The sequence below is a fragment of the Microtus pennsylvanicus genome, chromosome 11 (assembly GCF_037038515.1).
Source record: "Microtus pennsylvanicus isolate mMicPen1 chromosome 11, mMicPen1.hap1, whole genome shotgun sequence".
In the NCBI taxonomy this organism is placed as follows: domain Eukaryota; kingdom Metazoa; phylum Chordata; class Mammalia; order Rodentia; family Cricetidae; genus Microtus; species Microtus pennsylvanicus.
Genome location: NC_134589.1, coordinates 25492881 through 25511149, shown reverse-complemented (window position 1 = coordinate 25511149; position 18269 = coordinate 25492881). Strand labels below are relative to the sequence as shown.

Here is an 18269-nt window from a genome sequence, read left to right as displayed (position 1 = left end):
GCTCATTTCTCCCCCGTGAAGACCTGCTCCCCGGCTCCATGCTCTGCTGTGTCATGCCCCTCCCCTCTCATCTGTTGCTATGCTCACCCTAGATACCGCATTTACCTGGCTTTTATCTCTTTACCCCTCCCCTCTCTTCCCAGTATCATCCCACAGGTGAGAGTCTTGTTTATTGCAACCCACCCACAGCCCAATTCCTTACTCAAAGGCTGATTTCACGACTGTGTTTCCTATTCTGTTTTTCCAACTGGTCAACTTTATGTCCTTCCATGAAATCCAAAATAAGCAACATGTAACTACAGAGTGAAAAATAATTTTCCCATGTTTGCCTTTCTGTCCAAAACCTCCCCACTGGGAGTGGATTTGCTGAGTCTCTAGGATTTCCAAACCCTTGATGGCAAGGGTTTCTGAGGCTAGATAGTGAAGTCTGAGGGCCTACAAAGTCTTGTCAATGAGAGACTTATTCCTCATTATGGTAATTTTATATATTTTTGAATGTTCACTACTCCTTTTTAAAACAATTAAAACTATGTCTGAGTGAATATATTGATGTTCATGAGGTATGTGTTTTACGTGTATGTATATTGTCTGTTCATTTGTAGATAATCTTTATTTTATCACATCTTCACTAAAGGTAGGTAACTGAACTTTAGGAAGAAGAAAAAAATACATTCAAAAATTAAACTAAAAATTTAAAGAACCCTTTGGCTTTTCCAATTCTCCTCAGCGCTCAACTTTTTGCCCTTGATAGTGTCTTCACCATTAATTTGATAAAATGATCTATGTATTCATTATGCAATGTCTAGATGTTTTAAAATTTAACTGAAACTTCTTTATAGTTTCCTTTATAGACATTATGTAACCAATGTATGCACTCAGCATGTTTCTAAGCTATTTTTATTATTAAATTTTAAGATTGCTTCATCCAGATGAAAGTTTATGTGAAAAGTTCAAGCCAGTATCCCTAGAGACACTTCCTAGAACTGTGTCTTTCAGAAGCCATGAATATGCTAGCGAGATGACTTAGATGGCTCATGGTTGCTGCACAACCATGGAAACCCGAGTTCAAATCCAGAACCCATGTAACAAGCCAGATACAGTCCCACGCACTTCTTTAAGCCCAGCACCATGGTGAATAGACTCAGGGATGGCTGGGGCTTGCTGAGTGCCCGGAGTGCCAGTCCAGCCTAAAACATGAGCTCGAGGGTCAGGGAGAGACTCTGCCTCAAAGGAGCAATGTTGAAAGTGATAGAGGAAAACGCCAGTGCCCTCTGGCCTCTGCATGTAGGCAACGTGTATGTGAACTTGTACACACACACAAGAGAGAGAGAGAGAGAGAGAGAGAGAGAGAGAGAGAGAGAGAGAGAGAGAGAATGATAAAGCATGAACCTATATTTCTTAAGCAGCATGTACCTTTTTTTTTTTTAGTTTTTTTTTTTTTTTTTTAGTTTTTTTGAGACAAGGTTTCTGTGTAGCCCTAGCTGTCCTGGAACTAGCTCTTGTAGACCAGGCTGGTCTCAAACTCACAGAGATCCGCCTGCCTCTGCCTCCTGAGTGCTGGAATTAAAGGTGTGCGCCACCATGTCCTGCTTACAGCATGTACTTTTATTGAACCCTGGTGACTAGAGAATTAAAATATTCTTTCATCTCAAGTTGATTCATTTTAAAAATTACCAAGGGTTGGTGCTTGGCCAGTCTGTTTTGTGGTCTGTTGGCTGCCTGTCTTTGGCCCGTTGACTCTCAACCATCACTCTGAGCCATGGGTTCTTCCTTTGGTCCGTTCTTCCTCTCTGTATTTATTCCCACAGCTATCACCGTAGCTGAGTCCCTGTCACCTCACCCAAGGCTACTCAAACAGCTGTCTAATTGGTTGTCAGTCTCCAGGTGTCCTATTCCAGCCCTTCTGAGCCACAGCCACTGAAACAATCACCCTTACTCTGCAAGAACTGGTAGTGACTTCCTGCTGCCTATATCTTCAGTCTAGGCAGAGCCCCCTGCCTGACCCTCTTGCTCTCCCCCTGTACCTGTTCTCCAGTCTGCCTGATCTGCTTGCGGCCACGCCTCTGACGTTCTCACTGCTCATGTGGCTCCTATGGCTGAAGTGTTCATCTTCCTACATTGCTTTCCACCGACTATCTAAAAAACCAACCCAAACAACCTTGCTTCAGCAATCACAAGAAGTGCTCCCTGCCTCTTCTCAGCATCCTGCTGCAGGGTGGGCATCTAGCTCATTGGTAGAATACTTAACTTGGCATGTGCGAGGCCCTGAGTACCAGCCCTAACACTGGAAAACAAACCGCCTTGCTGTCAAAGGCCCCGCCCTTGGAATATTCCTATCTCATGTCCATGCTGATTTGGTTTGTTTTCTTTTTTCTTCCTATGAACTTTTCTCCCATAAATCTCTGATGAAGAAGTAATCAGATGAGTGTACAAAAGCGTAAATGTCCTGACTCCAAGCGGCCCTCCCTGGCCTGGAGAATTGCCGAAGGCAGAAGCAGCTGCGTGAGATGTCTTGGCCTTTTTTTCTGAGTCGTAAGGAGATGGAGAACCCTAGGCTCCAGGCTCGAGTCTGAAACCCGGATTCCTTTGAGTGTGTCTAGCAGGAGTCCTGGCAGTTCTAGTGAAGGTGACGATTAAATTAATCCCCTTACTTTTCTCCAGTTTACAGCTCTTAATCCAGCTGAAGCCAGAGACTGGGTGGATCAAATAAGTTTCTTGCTAAAAGGTAAGAGCCACCATTTCAAGTATGTATGCTACGTGAGTAGATTTGCAGCAGAAGTTACGTTTTGAAAGTTTAATCTAAAGGTTTCCGTATGTGATTTTCCTGACCCTCTAGTCTCGCCCAGCCACATTGCCCTTATTTATAAGAGCAAATATGGATGAGAAGGCGAGGCAGTCATCTGGAGATCACCTCTGACGTCATAGCTTACAAGTCCTCATTTGGGAAAGGTTCTGAAAGCCAGCTTAACCTAAGTCACTGTCTGCCAGCCCTTTTTATTCTGGGAGGGTAAATCATAATAGCCATCGTCTAGTTGAGATCCAGAACCTTCCACCTCCTCCTCCTCCTCTTTTCTTTTTTTTTGTTTTTGTTTAGTAGAGTTCTAGACTCATCTTGGTGATCATCAGGGACGCTGGACATTAAAAATAAATTGCTGTTTCCCAAGCCACAGTAAAATGTTCCTTGCCTTGGGATGGCAAGTCCCACCTGAAGAGGTTAAATGGCTGTTCTTAGAGTACCCTCTACTGGCCAGCCTGCAGGCCTGGCGCAGCAGCCACAGTGGCCCAGGAAGCCTTGCCTGGGAGTGGCCTAGCAGGTAGATCTGACCTAAGAGGACCCTCAGAGACCATTGCAGCAGGACCCTGCCTCAGCAAACCATAAAAACACCAACCTTGTGCATGGCCCACGACACAGAGAGGTGCACAGCCACCCCAAATCACCAAGCTTTCTTATCACGGTTTATTATTCTGCCATAAGATTTTATTGTGGATCAAAAGAAGGAAGCACTGGAGCCTTAATTACAAGAATTGCCTCTTTCGCTCACTGAGACCTGTGCTAGCACAAAAACAAACCGCGGCGTGTCCCGACAGCATTGCGTATAATAGACCGGAACTAGGCACACACGAGCGTTGATGGTAAGGCTACAGGGCACACTCTCATCTAGGTGCATAGGATTTATGCGTGTAATATACCCCTAAGTGTGTAAACCTCCATAAAACTCAATGCAGCTTTATTGAGCTGTACCCTGTGGTACTTTCAGAATCTCACATTGAAGAAATTATTCATTCCAATTTTATTTTAAAACAAACCAAATAATAACATATGGTTGAAGCCGCAAATGCGCCTTTGATCCTTCCCGCGTAGGAAGTCGCCAGAATTCCAATGAAATGTGTTGGGAAATCGTTATTAAAAGCCTAATCAAGCCAAACAGTTTTATTGTGTTTTGAAATGAACTGTTCGAGTCTCTCTACCCTTTCCCTCCCCAGGGTGCACTCAGCGTACTCACAGGGTCCTGCAGAGGCCCCTTCAGTGGGGGTTTCCAAGACAGAGAATGAGCTTCCCCCCCCCCGGCCCCCACCAGAATTGAAACCAATCTTCCTCCCTGCCCTGGTGCTGCCGTAATGGCTGAATATCCTCTACTCAGTGACCCCCTTTAAGGTCAGCCAGGCCATAAAAGGACACGGAAATTGTGCCGTTTAGCCGGTCCATTTGGTTACATGACGGTTGCGTTTCTCCACACCTCTGTTTCTTTTCTTCTGCTGCTCCCCCCCCCCCATGTTTGTCCCCTCTCCACAAACAAACTTGTCTAAATTCTGCAACGAGATCATTGGGAGATGAGCTTCCGAGAGCTCAGACTCCACCTTAGATGTCCTGGCTCTGTCGCCTTAGAGGACCCGGGGCCATCACTCACCCATCTGGTTTTCTGCTTGGTGAGCAGAGCATGGCACCCTGGCAGTGCCCCGTCGGGCCTATCTTCTTTGCTTCACCTTGTGTTTTCGCTCATGCACCCATACTTTTCAGGGCTGCTTCATTCTGACCAAGTTTTATTGCCGGAGAGGATTTATGTTGGTGGTTTAAACCTGATGGGGTGCCGGGCTGGCCTTTTCCATAGATTCCTGCCACCGAGGCCTGCATTAGAAATAACGGCACTTAACCCAGGGTTTCATTTTCCCCTGACGTGCTTTGTTCTCACCCTCCTCCTCCTTCACCCACCTTCTTTTCCAGCCTCTTTCTTTTTTTTTTCTACCTTCACTCATTCTTTTCTTTGCCCTGGCAGATCTGAGTTCCTCAACCATTCCCTGTGAAGAGGAGGAGGAAGAAGAGGAGGAAGAGGAGAAAGAAGAGGAAGAAACATACGATGACATTGATGGTTTTGACTCCCCAAAGTCCGGTTCCCGGTGCAGGGCCGTGACCCTGCCTGAGCCTACAGAGGAAGAAGAGGACATTTATGAAGTCCTACCAGGTGAAACAGTTCATCTTCTAATGACCAACTTCCCTCTGCTTTCAGAAACTCTTGACCTGGTGAAAGAATAAAGCACTCCCCCAAAGGAATCCTAATCTAAACATTCTCTGACTGGGACAGCGTAGGATGTTCATGTCTCCAATACAGTGGTTCAGCCTTGCTCTGGGAGCAAGATGAAGTCCACCAAGATGTCTTTCCTCTGTGTCACTAAGATTAAAGGCCAGAGAACACTCCCTCCGGGTTTCCTTGGTTTGGGGGTGAGTTCTCATAACTCTCTAGTTCTCGCATATTCTCTGTAGACTCACAAGAATGACAGGAAGTTGTCTCAAAAATACCTCATCTTTCCAAAGTCGGAATTATACAAATGCCAACAAACCATTTGAGTGATACAGTAGAACTCCGATAGAACGCCCTCTCCGCGGGTAGGCAGGCTCACTAGCGCCTCGGAAAGCGCACAGTCATCACTGCCTCCACGGAGCCACTTCTGGGGGGCTCCAGCAGCTGGTGAACAGTGCAGAGCACAGTGGGGGTCAGACAGCAAAACCAGAGCCTGAGCCTTTTAATTGTGAGGTACTTAGACAATGGGGAAGCTGAATCTTCAAGTCCATTCAGAAAGCGCTCCTATGGAAACTTGCCAGCAGTTTAGTGCGCGCTGCTAAGGAATTCAAATTAAGCCAAAATTTATAGCAATTTAAACCTGCATCCCAGATGAACCTAGGAACTAAGGTGAATCTAACACTTGGGCCTCTGAAGACAGAGCCCCTCATGAAAACATCATCAGAAAATAATTGCGTTTCAAGGCTCCCCAAGAAGAGGACCCAACCCTCTTTAGTAGGCGTTCCCTATCTGTCTCTTGACTGCAAGGGAAGCCACGTCATGGCCCCCGAGTCAAGACGCAAGGCTGTGTCCACACAACCCCACCAAGGAGAGTCCACTCCTTCCCCTTGCTCCTGCAACCTCTGCCAGTCTCTGCTTCCCCAGCCTTTTTTGTTGTTGTTGTTGTTGTGTTTTATTATGCAAATGATATCTTGGTTGAGGTCGAGCCATTTCTTGTGTCTGAAGTTAAAAAAAAAAGTGATAATTTCCTCAGCAAGTCTTCGTCGTTAATGAAGTTTTACAAAAACAGATACAACCAAAGGAAAATAAAATTTCACAGGTGATAAATTTTTCCAATTTCCCTGGCAGAATTCGATAGGATTGTTAAATTAAGAGTGAAGGTGTCTGTTGGAAAGCAACGAGCAGTGATGGGTAATTTTATAGAGTGGAAAATTGAATCAAATTGCTACATTAAAACACAGCTCCTCTGAGAATCTTCCCTTTCGCAGCCTGTGCCGCTGCAACAGCAGGGTGCAGAAACGGATCTAATTCACCACTCTCCCTAGAAGGAGACACATTCCCCAACTTGGCCAGAAACTTCCCAGTGAGCTTACATTAGGCTCACTCCTGCCCAGGTTCTGGGAAGGATCCAGGCGAGGCTCCGCCTTTGGTTCCAGCTGTGGCAGAGTGCTCTGGGAACATCACCCTGAACCAATCTGCCTTCTGGGGTGCAAAGGAGAGGTGTGCGGGGCCCAAAGAAGCCAGGGTGAAGCTAATGCTCAGGAGTGGAGAGCAAAGGCAAAGAGGCCTCAGAAAACAGGATGGGTTTGAAGCCATCCCCTTATTCTGGGTCAGGGACAAGGAATGTATCACTGGCTTCTCAGTGGTACAAGTCTATCTGCCTCCTGAACTCCTACCCTCTACTGGGATCTGGAGAGTTCCTCCAAACCTCCTGCCGCTTCTAATAAGGAGTGGACCCAAGGGCAGGGAGGTTAGTCAACACCCTCAAACAGCCACTAACCCTGTGCACAGAACTCCGCACAGAAAGAGAGGGAGCCACACTGTAGAAAAGCCAGGATCTCTTGCAGCAGGTTAGACGGACAGCGGCTGCCTTGCCTGTGCTTCCAATAAACATTAATAAAAATAAATTTTAAAAAAGCCACTCTCCACCAGAGTTTTTACAGACAGCGTGTTGAGAGGTACAGAGGCGTTTAATTCTCCCGTGGTGATTCCAGCCACGTGTCTCCATCGTCCAAGCTTTCTAGCACTCCGCTATTGTTGCTTCTGAAGTTGCTGTGCCAGTTTGGCATATACCATACCAGAGTCCTGGGGAAGATGAGAAGGACCGTGAGTGGCCCAGGAGCATCTCCCCACCCGTATCACCAGCCACCACCTACTGAAAAACAGCATGTGGGGGACAGCTAGGCAGGACAGACACAAAGCCGGCTGTAAATCAGAGTGGATCTGCCCTGGCACCTGCTAGCTGTGAGAACCTCAGCAAGTTCCCTGCCTCCCCTGTCCATTGTAAAATGGGGAGAGCAATGCAGCATCCTAGAGGGATTTGGAGGGGCGGAGCCTGGAGATCATGTGTGTGCACTTAACCCAGAGCACTGGCACACCGCAAGCGCTCGATAAATGATGGTGGTGGTGTCTGATGGGGAATATTACTTCCTCCGAAAGTCGGGGGATGCATCTCACCCTCACCAGCCAGCCCCGAATGCACAGTCCGGTTAGGCATTTGCAGCTATGTATACGAAGCATATGTGAACCTGAAGATCCTGAACAGATGGAATGTGGAGAGCACCTTCTGCTCAGCCTCCCCTTTTTATTTCCCCCTACCAAGAGGCCAGGTGCTGGGTGGAGGGGCAGCCAGCAGCAGCGCGTAGCACATCCGTGGTCAAAGGGCTCAGATCCCTAGCATTCGTTTCATTATAACAGCTGAACATGCTTTGTGAAGGACTTTTAGTGTTGGCAAGTCTGTGGCCCTGCTCTTTGGGGAGGGCCCTATGCAAGCAAGTCTGCAAGTCCTCGCTGTGCCTACGAGGAAAGGCTCGTGGGTGAGGCTTCCCTTCCCAAGTGTGATTTAAATAGGCTTTGAGACGAGCGAAAAGAATATACACCATATACCAAGTCAATAAAAAACAATTTCTAACCAAAATAATGCCCGGATCATCAAATTAAATGCACAACATCGCATTAATCATGAGCTAATTGGCATTTGCTACATGGCTAGCACTCTTGTCCCCAGAAGAGGAAGCCAAAACACTCAAGGTTGTCGGCCAGACCACAAAAAAAAATTTTAGTACTGGAATATATGGTTTCAAAATTGGTATCCCCTGGGATTTCTGAACATTCCTGTTGAGCATGTGGGGGCCCTTGAGTTTAAGGTTTCATTTGTAGTAGATTAAACTGCAGAGAATGACCAAGAGTATGAAAGTCAGACATTAAAATAGGAGAGGCTCTGGGGCTGGAGAGACAGCTCAGTGGTTCAGAGCACCTGCCGATCTTCCGGAGGACTTGGGTTTAGTTCCCAATATTCACATTGGACAGCTCACAACTCCAACTCAGAGGATTTCGTGCCCTCTTCTGGTCTCCATAGGAACCTGCATATGCTTGATAGGCATGTGTGCACGCTCACGCACCCACACGCACACACTAATAAATAAATGTTAAAATGAATCTTTTTAGGGGGTGGTTTTTTCCAAGACAGGGTTTCTCTGTGTAACAGTCCTGGCTGTCCTTGAACTCACTTGGTAGACCAGGCTGACCTCAAACTCACTGAAATCTGCCTGCCTCTGCTTACAAAGTAATGGGATTAAAGGCATGCATGACCCACCACCACCCAGAATAAGTCTTTTTAAAAAAAAAAACAGGTTTTCCTAAACCTTTTCTCATCTTCCTTGAAGTTATTCTTCAGACCAGCACAGACTCAGATCCACAATTCAAGACTCCATATAAGGACATCTTCTGTCAGGTCCTGAATCGTCTGGGGCCTCAAGGCTAGAAGCCAGTAAGGCATCTGAGACCATAGGAGAGCTGTAACTGGGGCCTTGTAGTAGCTATAATGGCAGCAGGATCCAGCTGTGTTCTCTAGAGATTCCAAAAAAAAAAACAAACAGAAAGAGATAAAGAGGCCTTTCTGGAAATGTCTGTGCATATTCTGAAGCTACCCACACAGCCCCAGAGGGTTGTTATAGACCCAGAAACCAGATTGCTTTATAATAAAGCATATAACCAGGGTTTTTTTTTTAATTAGAGTCAAATGGAAACAACATTCTGTGGGATTATCTTTTCCCCTGTATAAATTGTCCGGGCACACAGGGAAAAGGAATGGCGACAGAAATCAAAAGAAATAAAAATACAAAACAAACCCAGGTCCAAAATACAAAATGTAGAAAAAGAATCCATGCCATCCCCAGCCTTCTTCTAGCCTCCTGGCCTCTTGTCTTCCTCATCCCTGCTCTGTCTGTCTGTCTGACTATTTGTGTATCTGAGCAACAGCATGGGGCGCTGCTGGGCCAGCACCAGCTGGAACCATGGCTGTCCCCCTAATCTCTGCTCACATGTGGCCTCAGACGTGACGTCCTCAGACGTGACATCCTCAGACGTGACATCTTCTCAGACACCACTGAAGTTAAGCTCTGTCTCCAGTTGTGCTGATTGGTATTCATGTCCTTCTCCCCAGCTAGGAGGGACTCAGTTATTTGTGGAATTAAATCCTATGTCTTCCAAGTGTTGCTATTAGCACAAATAGAGTTTAATATCTTCTGCGTCGACCGTACCATGGAGCTAGGATGGACGTGTTGAGAGGGAACCGTCGAGATTGCCCAGCACACAGAGAGAATCTGTGTTCTGAGCCTTTTGCTCCTGTGTTCTATGGCTGTCTGGAGAGCTGCTCGAGCACGCAGGGGTCTGTCGCTTGTCTAGGCGTGCCAGGGAACGGTTTATTTCTGTTTTTCTGGATGTTCCCTCTGCACATCAAGTCTCCCTGTATTTCTCTTGCAGCTGTCACCACAGCACCTTGACATCTGGCTGCCCATTAATACATTCGCCATTTTTTTTTAGCTGTCACTTTTTGTTTGGGGAAAATGCTTTTCCCTCTTTCTGACCATTTTTTTCCTATTTGTTTCCATCGTTTGTTCTTTCTGGTATCAGTTTTGTCAATGTTGAGGGTGGGGGTGCCAGAGCCATACTTCAGAAAGGGGGTGCCAGAGCCATACTTCAGAAAGGGGGTGCCAGAGCCTCACTTCAGAAAGGGGGTGCCAGAGCCATACTTCAGAAAGGGGGTGCCAGAGTCACAGTTCAGAAAGGGGGTGCCAGAGTCACAGTTCAGAAAGGGGGTGCCAGAGCCACACTTCAGAAAGGGGGTGCCAGAGCCTCACTTCAGAAAGGGGGTGCCAGAGCCTCACTTCAGAAAGGAGTCATCTGTCAGGGGCAGCTAGCGCTTCTCTGTCCCTCCTGGGTGGGTCGGTGTCCTGTTCCTCTCAGCCTCTCATTAGTGTCCCTGACACTGTGCCAAGAATGTTGATTGAAATCGACTCTCCAGATACTGGCGCTCATTTGTGATGCCCCACGGTTCCCTCCCATGTTCACACAGTTAACAGGATCTTCTTCAACTGTTTTCCCAATTGAGATGAGATATTTGGGAATCAAGTAGAGCATTTAATGTAATAAGTGGGCAGTAATCTTCAGAGGTTAATTTGTTTAAAGCCTGTGTAAGACTGGGGTCCCATATGCCCTGTTAGGAGCAAGAACCATTATAATCTATTACTGTTTAAAGTTGAGCTAGCACATAAATTTTAATTCTCTCTTAAATGAAGATGTATTTCCATAGATGTAAGGCTAAAATGCCTAATAATATTCTTATAAAGAAGTCCAATGAGCTCTTTAACTTAAAATATATATATTCAAAATGGTCTTTTAAGAGGAAAATCTCAGGCCAACAAGATGCCTCGGTAGGTAAAAAGGCTGGTCTCTAAGCCATATGCCCCTCGTGGTGGAAGGAGAGAAGTAACTCTCTCGAGTTATCCTGTGACCTCCACACATACATCCTGATGCATGTGAGCACATTGTATACACACACACACACACACGAAAAAGAACAATAAATAATAATAAAGCCCCCTTGTACAGAATAACAAAAATAAGAAATTTAACTCCCTAAATTTAGTTTCTTCTTTTTCGCAAAAAGCCTTTTTTACAAGTCCCAGTTACGTTATAGTTGTCTTGACTTTGAACCTTGAGAGATGTTGGTTTGATTTCACAGAAGGGTCCATGGTCGATCAATTGTATCCAGCAATTTAAGCTAAGAAGGAATCAAGGGCTGTGTTCTTCATAGCCAACTATAGAAGGGGCTTCCTCCACTGTGTGATGAGACCCCATCCTCAGTCCTCCGGAGATGCCTGGGACACAGCCTCAGGCCCATTGGTAACAGGCTTCTTAACTGGAGGCCACTGTCAGCCACAGAGGACAAGGCAGGTAGAATAGAAGTGGGGGCCAGCGGACAAGGCAGGCAGGACAGAAGTGGGGGCCAGCGGACAAGGCAGGTAGAAGTGGGGCCAGCGGACAAGGCAGGCAGGACAGAAGTGGGGGCCAGCGGACAAGGCAGGTAGAAGTGGGGCCAGGGTTTGCTGTTCACATCCATCACCATAGGGCCCAGTAATAGTGGCAAATAGTGCACATGCTTAGTGGTCAGCATTTTCTTCCTTTCTAGGTGACTCCAAAGGTACAGTGGAAATCAGAGAATCTGCTCTGGGATCTGGCAGTGAAGTAAACAGAGTCCTTCAAGTTGTCTTTTTTTTACTTTCTACTTTATTTTTTTATTTTTTGTACCATGACTAGACTAAGTGCCTGAAAGGATAAAGGATTCAAGTTTTAGTTTTCATTTTTATCATTGCAAATACATTTACATTCTGCTTTTTTACAAATGCAAAGAGCAGGCAGGCCACTTTCAATAATTTATTTTAAAATCAATGCTAATGAGGTTATGTCTCGTCAGTGGCCGAGTTTTACAATAAAGTCTGATTTATTTAGAAAAGATCTTTGGTATAGCTTCCCATCTAATGGCGGTGGGAAGGAGGTGGAGTAGCAGGCATGGTGACCCTCCAACTTCGGATCCAATTTGTAATTCACAGCGGAGATCTGACCCAATTTACATTGATTAGAATGGGGAGGAAGAGACAGCTGTGCACGGACATCAGAGGTAGGATAAACGCTCTCTGCAAAAGTGCTTAAGCGCAGCACATTATTGGGCCCCGTGATTGAGTTGTTTGATACCAGGAAAAGAGCTGCTCGCTGTCCAAATCGTTGGGCATCTCTACAAGGAGGATGCACCAACTCACCCTTTGATATTGTCAGCCCCGTGAAACTGGCCCCGTGGCAGAAAGGAAACACATCACAGCGGACGGAGGAAGGGAGGAAGGGGACAGTGGAGAGGGCTGTGTGAAAAGAATCATGTTCAATATGATTTATCTCTACACGCCCTGTTCCCTGTGTTTGATTTCATTCCTCCGTTACCTTACATCTTTGTACCTCGGGGTCGATTTGGGAAGCACTATAGATGGGCATCATGGACGTCCACACTGCTGGACCTTCAAAGGGCTGGGGAGATGGCTCGGCAGTTAAGAGCACTGGTTGCTTTTCCAAAGGACCAGGGTTCAGTTCCCATAACCTATATGACAGCTCACAACTGTCTGTCACTCCTGTCCTAGGGAATCCAATGTCCTCTTCTATGGGCGCCAGGCACACGCGTGGTACACATACATATATACAGGTGAAATATATGCATAAAATGATAAAACATTTCTTAAAAAATAATTCCTCAAAGTGTTTCTTTTCCACAGGATGTGGGGCAAGTGCATGTGTCTGTCTGACTGTCTGTGTGGCTGTATAAGAGAAAAGGAGAAAAGGAAAGAGTTGGTGAAAATAATAGTGAGCCTATTTCTACCTCATATATATGTGTATATATATATATACATCAAAACTCGATATTATAAAATAGGGTTATTAAATGTTACTCTAATACACATACTTTCTTAATGAAGGCCCGGTTCCTATTATATCAAGTAGTATGAAGCTTGAGATGAAACAGGTTAATGAGGGTAAGAAACTTGGGCCAATCACATTGTGACTTTGGCCATATAAACACTTGACTGGAGTTAGACACCAGCATTGACTTAGAACCCATTGTGAATCCACAACAATTAATTAAAAGACCATTCCATCTGCCCTCAGGAGCCTATACTCTAATGAACAAGGCAGGCTAAATAAAACAGTAAAAAGATAACTACAGGCCTCGAGTACTAGGAACATAAAACCATGTACATGACCAGCCTCCGATACAGCTGAACAAAAATGGATGTGTTAAGGACTAATTAATCACAAAAGGTTTAAAACTCACTACAATCTCTCTCTCTCTTCCTCCCTCCTTTCCTTCCTCCCTCACTCCCTTCCTTCCCTCTCCCTCTCGCTCCTCTCTCTTCTTCCCTCCATTCCCTCTCCCTATCTCTCTCTCCCTCTCTTCCTTCCTCCCTTCCCTCCCTCTCTCTCCTCTCTCTCTCTCTCTCTCTCTCTCTCTCTCTCTCTCTCTCTCTCTCTCTCTCTCTCAAACCCTAACTCTGGAATGACTAAAACCAAAGAATGTGTCTGCATACAGATAATAAATACAAGAAAGAATTCCACAAAAAAAGAAGAAATGAGGGCTGAGGAAAAGAACTGGGTTAAATGATAAGCCCCTTGGTGATTCGATGGGTTGGAAGCCCCATCAAGGCAGGAACTCTGGCGTGCTTGTCTGTTGTGTACCCCCTGTTCCTAGTGCAGCTTCGTACTTCAGAGTGTTCTGAAATGAATAATGAATAGAAAGGGAAAGAGAAGATGGCCGATCTGAAGGTGAGGGATGACTGGGGAGGGGAAAGAAGAAGAAAACATGTTAATGCGACTTTCTTTAAAGGAGAGAGTTCCCTAAGTAGACATGATAGCACATGCCTGTAATCCCAGCTCTTGAGACAGAGGCTCAGGTAGGGAGATCATGAGTTCAAAGCTAGCCTGGGCTCCATAGCAAGCCCCTGCTTTAAAACACAAGAAAGGGGAGGAGGTCAATGAACTCAGAGAAAGGTCACCTCCCACACTGATGGTTAATACTGATCATTTGTCCCCTCAGATGAAGGCCATGATTTAGAAGAGGATGCCAGCGGCACTCATGGATGGCGAGGTATGAGACACGGCTGCACAACCCGGGATGGAACAATGGGGCTTCTGGCTTGAGAAAGCACTACCGTTACTGGACTCTCTAACAAATAGGTTCCTGGTACATGACCCCAACAGCCAAAATTGACTGACTGGCTAGGAGAGTGCCTTAACTTTAAAAGCAGACACCCAATCACTTTAATCGATGTCCTAGCACAGCTGAGTTTTGTCTTCAGAAGGTGGGAAGCCAAACCAGATATTTATTTTTTCCTATCAGTATTTCTTAAATCAGTGCAGTGGAAATAGAATTGCCTCATCTCTAAGAGATCAGAGGATTGAGAATGGGAAGGATGGAAATGTCTCCTCCCTGAGAGGCCCGGAGATTGCGAGTTCAGAGGGGAATGGAAATGTGTCCGATCTGAAAAGTGAAGCCGGGGTGAGGGATAGAACGACCGGGGGATGCTGACTTCAGATGGCCTGGTTTGATTCCAGGCACATTTGAAGATGAATATGTAACAGGTTTGTTGAATACAAAATTACATCTTATTCATCCCAGCCTGTTAGCCATGCCCCAGGCTGTTAGGGAGCCCATCCCTCCCAAGGTCAGATGCCCTGGCAGTCTCCTAAGTGGACCGAGGACTTACTCCTTCACTGTCAGTGAGGGAATGGTGCCCGTTGTTTGGGCCGCCTCAAGGACATTCCATCAGGAGAACTAGGTTCAGAAGTGATTTGGAGACCAGCAGATTTCCTACCCTCGTAGGATCTATGAAAATCTTAAGCTTGGGAGTTCTTTCTCGGGTTCCCTCCCTGCTCTCGCTTGGTTTCTTGGTTTCTCATTTTTCTCTTGACTCCCCTCCTTCTCATTCATAGTCATTGAGCAGAGTCTCTTTTCCCTTTTCCATCTTTGTGGGAAATGAATTCGTGTGTGCGCGCGTGTGTGTGCGTGCGTGCGTGCGTGCGTGCGTGCGTGTGTGTGTGTGTGTGTGTGTGTGTGTGTGTGTAAGTCAGAGGAAAACTTCCAGTGTTGGTCTTGGGCCTGACCCTCCACCTTGTTTGACACGGGCATGATACCTTTGTTATTTTGCCACTATGCTGGTTGCCTGGCCTGCTGACTCATGACCATGGCTAAAGAATCTTGTCTCCCATCTTGGCCTCTGGGGATTAAAACCTACATATTCCTGCTTGCTGGATACGTGCTTTCCCCCACTATGTCGTCTTCCCCACCCCTGCAGGAAGTGACTATGCAAGGTTTAGTGAAGGACTCCGGTTCACAGGCCCACCTTCTCTCAGGGAAGGGGGCGCCAGTCAGTGGCATCATAGGTTGTGCTACTGAAGCAGAGGCGAAAGCGTGTGGAGATTAGGGAGTCCTCTGAGACCTAATTTCTGAAGTTTGGTTGTGATCTTTAGCCCTAACGACTGAGCTATCTATCTCTCCAGCCCTGAAACCTAAATTCTGTCATTTTCTACTTGCTATATGGAATTCTAACAGAAAATCCATTCTGACCAAGCTGGTCCCAAATAGGGTGGTTTTTTTTTTTCCAAATAGGGTTTTTTTCAACCAATTTCCATCACCAACCAGTGTAGGAAGATACACCCTAGATGAACGTGGGTGGGATAGCTGGAAGCTTCCTATGGCCAACACTGTATTAACTCCAGTCAGGAAGTATCAGTCTCCTGAAAATGTCTACCATTTCCTTCCCACACTCCTCCCTCCTCTCATTTTCTCCTTGTGTATGCGCTCGCTCTCTCGCGCTCTCTCTCTCTCTATCTCCATCTCTCTCTCTCTTCTTAGGTTTTATCTGGGAGGTGAGAGGAGATTTATCTTTTAACTATCCCAACAGGTATAATTCAAGTAGGAATTTTTTTTTAAAGAGGTCTTTTGTTCCCCATACTTTCTGCCTCCCAAAGAGGTGTCGTTAACATAAGGCTCAGCTCTAAATATGTTTCCACGGCTTGTACTTCCCACCAGTTATAATGATTGGTGACTTGGCGATTAAAAACAGGAAGACTTTTCGCTCTCTCTGCAGAATCCGAGGCAGGGATTTTTATTATTTGTGTTTACTTATTTATTTATTGAATTTATACAGTGCCTTCTCTCCGAAGAAGCTGTAGAACCTGCAACACATATGTAACTTCCTAATGTCATCTTTTAGTTTTATTGCAACAAAATATGGAGATCTGGGGGAAGGGCCAGCAGCCTCCATGAAGGCGTTAAAAGCTGGGACAGAGTCAATTCCTAGGTAGGTCAGAGACCAGCTGTATACGTTTGCTTCTTTTAGTTTTTCTCAGGTATCTGGGAGGGAAAGGCTTTAAGCAAACTGGCCTGTTCTCCTGCCTTTTCCCCCCAGGGGCTGGGGCATCTGGCATCTGAGGACTTTTCTCCTCTACCCCACAGACCGTTGCTTGATGCCCTGCTTCCTCTGACAGAACTGCTAACGTTTTTTTTAAAGCCCAACTCTAGATCTTATCTGAAGAGGGAGGGAGGACAGGAATTCAGTGTCTCCTGACTGAGTGTTAATGACCCTGTAAGATGCAATTTCTTTCATTTTATTCTGTTACCTAGAAAATCTATCATGGCCTTGTAGTATTGATTGCCCAATCTATAAAGAGCTCACTCTCCAGCATGCGTGTTAGTAACAGGGTTACTGAGTGACTCTTCAACACCTCCGATTTTCTCTCAATTCCAGCCTGGCAGTCCCACAGTGGATCTGACACTAACAGTCTTTAGTGGCGAGATCATACTTCCCTGCCTTGCTGTGACAGGGTATCTTCTGAGTAGCCCAAATCAAGACTCAGTCTGGCCTGTTGGTATAAAATTTTCCTTTGCTTGGCTGTGCCATGCTGTGGAGACGTAGGTCACTCTTAGAGATAGCAAATCCCTGCCCAAAGAAGACCTTGCAATGGGCTCTCCTCTCTGTGTGTCTCTCTCCGTCTCCCTGTCTCTCTCTCTGTTTCTTCTGTCTCTGTCTATCTGCTTCTCTCTTTGTGTCTGTCTCTGTCTGTGTGTCTGTCTCCATCTCTCAACAATTGTGGGTACACCAGGCATGGTCTTAGAAGCACCCAGTCATCTCAGAAGAGCAGAAAAGTGATTATTCATGAGTTTTCCATCCTGGAGACCCTCTGAAGGCCCACTGTGGTGCCCACCGACCAAGAGCTCTTACACTAAAGAAAAGGAAGGGTCCACAGGCTCCTGCAGCTCTTACCTTTCGGATTTCCAAAACCAACCGTGAGTTGAGTATCTCCCAGCTAAAGTTTTGACCCGATTAAAGGAACAGATGAGGTGGGAACTAGGACCTTTGGTTGTTCCCCGTACATCAGTCACACTTGCAAAACTAAGGACGTATTGAGTGTCTCCTGGTGAGTTTTTCCAGGCTTCCGAACTGTTCTTAGAGCAGCAGTGGGTGTCTGCTTTGAATGTGCTAAAGATGGCAGCCCCCCTGGTTTGGCTGAGACCAGAGCATTTAAGACACCGTTTACAGAGTTTTTGGCCCAGCTCTCACTGGGCCCTACTCTCGCGGGTTGGTTTTCAAGCTTTTGGCTTTGCCTTTCCTAGTTTAAACAGCTGTGCCTAATGCCAGGCCTTGCTGCCACGTTTCATTCATCAAGAAAATGTAAACAGCACCCTGAGCCGCCTTTAGCCTCTTTTCCCCATCTCAGCTCAAACTCTGAAGTAACCCAGTGTCCTAACAGCTAAACTCAGGGAGGACCGACAGCTTCTGTTGTTCCCGAAGACAAGGAAAACTAGACAGGTGTCCTGGTCCTCTGCCTCAGTGCTTCCGTTGACTCTGTCACCAGGAGCACCAGCCTGGACTCCATCAGAGGAGAAACGCCCATCACCGGTCACAAACGCCCAGTGTGGAGTGATAAATGATTTGTAAGAACACCTGGAAACGAGAAAAACAATTCTATTTCAGCTCTTTGTGATATTCTGCTAGCTTGAGGCTTAGCCTCCCCTACCAGGGATTAGAAAGAGTAAGACACTCACAGCCCCAGCCCCACCCCCATTTTCTCTAGAAAACTCCTTCTCAGCTCGGCTAGCAATTTCAATGTAGTGATCATAGCCATTAGCTTCCCTATCATTGTAATTGTTGTTAATTGTTATAACTGTTTTAGTTATTAGTGTTGTCATTATTGCTCTAGGTCCTCTGTCTGTTTTATGCTGAATATATTAGAGCTTTTGCTTTTGAATTACCAGGCTTTATTTAGTGCAGAGTTATGTCTTTTTTTTTTTTTGAGAGAGAGACATTGAGAAATGCTGGCATTAAGCTTTATTCTTTTGTTTTTCATTCCAAATGGACAGACTGGAAA

General features: G+C 46.0%; 1 protein-coding gene across 1 annotated transcript in view; it reads left to right on the top strand.

The window, feature by feature from the left end:
• Skap1 (src kinase associated phosphoprotein 1) overlaps positions 1-18269 on the top strand; it is a 288633-nt gene that overhangs the window by 239876 nt on the left and 30488 nt on the right. The window contains exons 8-10 of the mRNA XM_075990947.1: positions 2662-2725; positions 4776-4961; positions 13936-13986. Coding sequence (XP_075847062.1) covers positions 2662-2725; positions 4776-4961; positions 13936-13986 — 301 coding nt within the window. The remainder of the gene's footprint in view (positions 1-2661; positions 2726-4775; positions 4962-13935; positions 13987-18269) is intronic.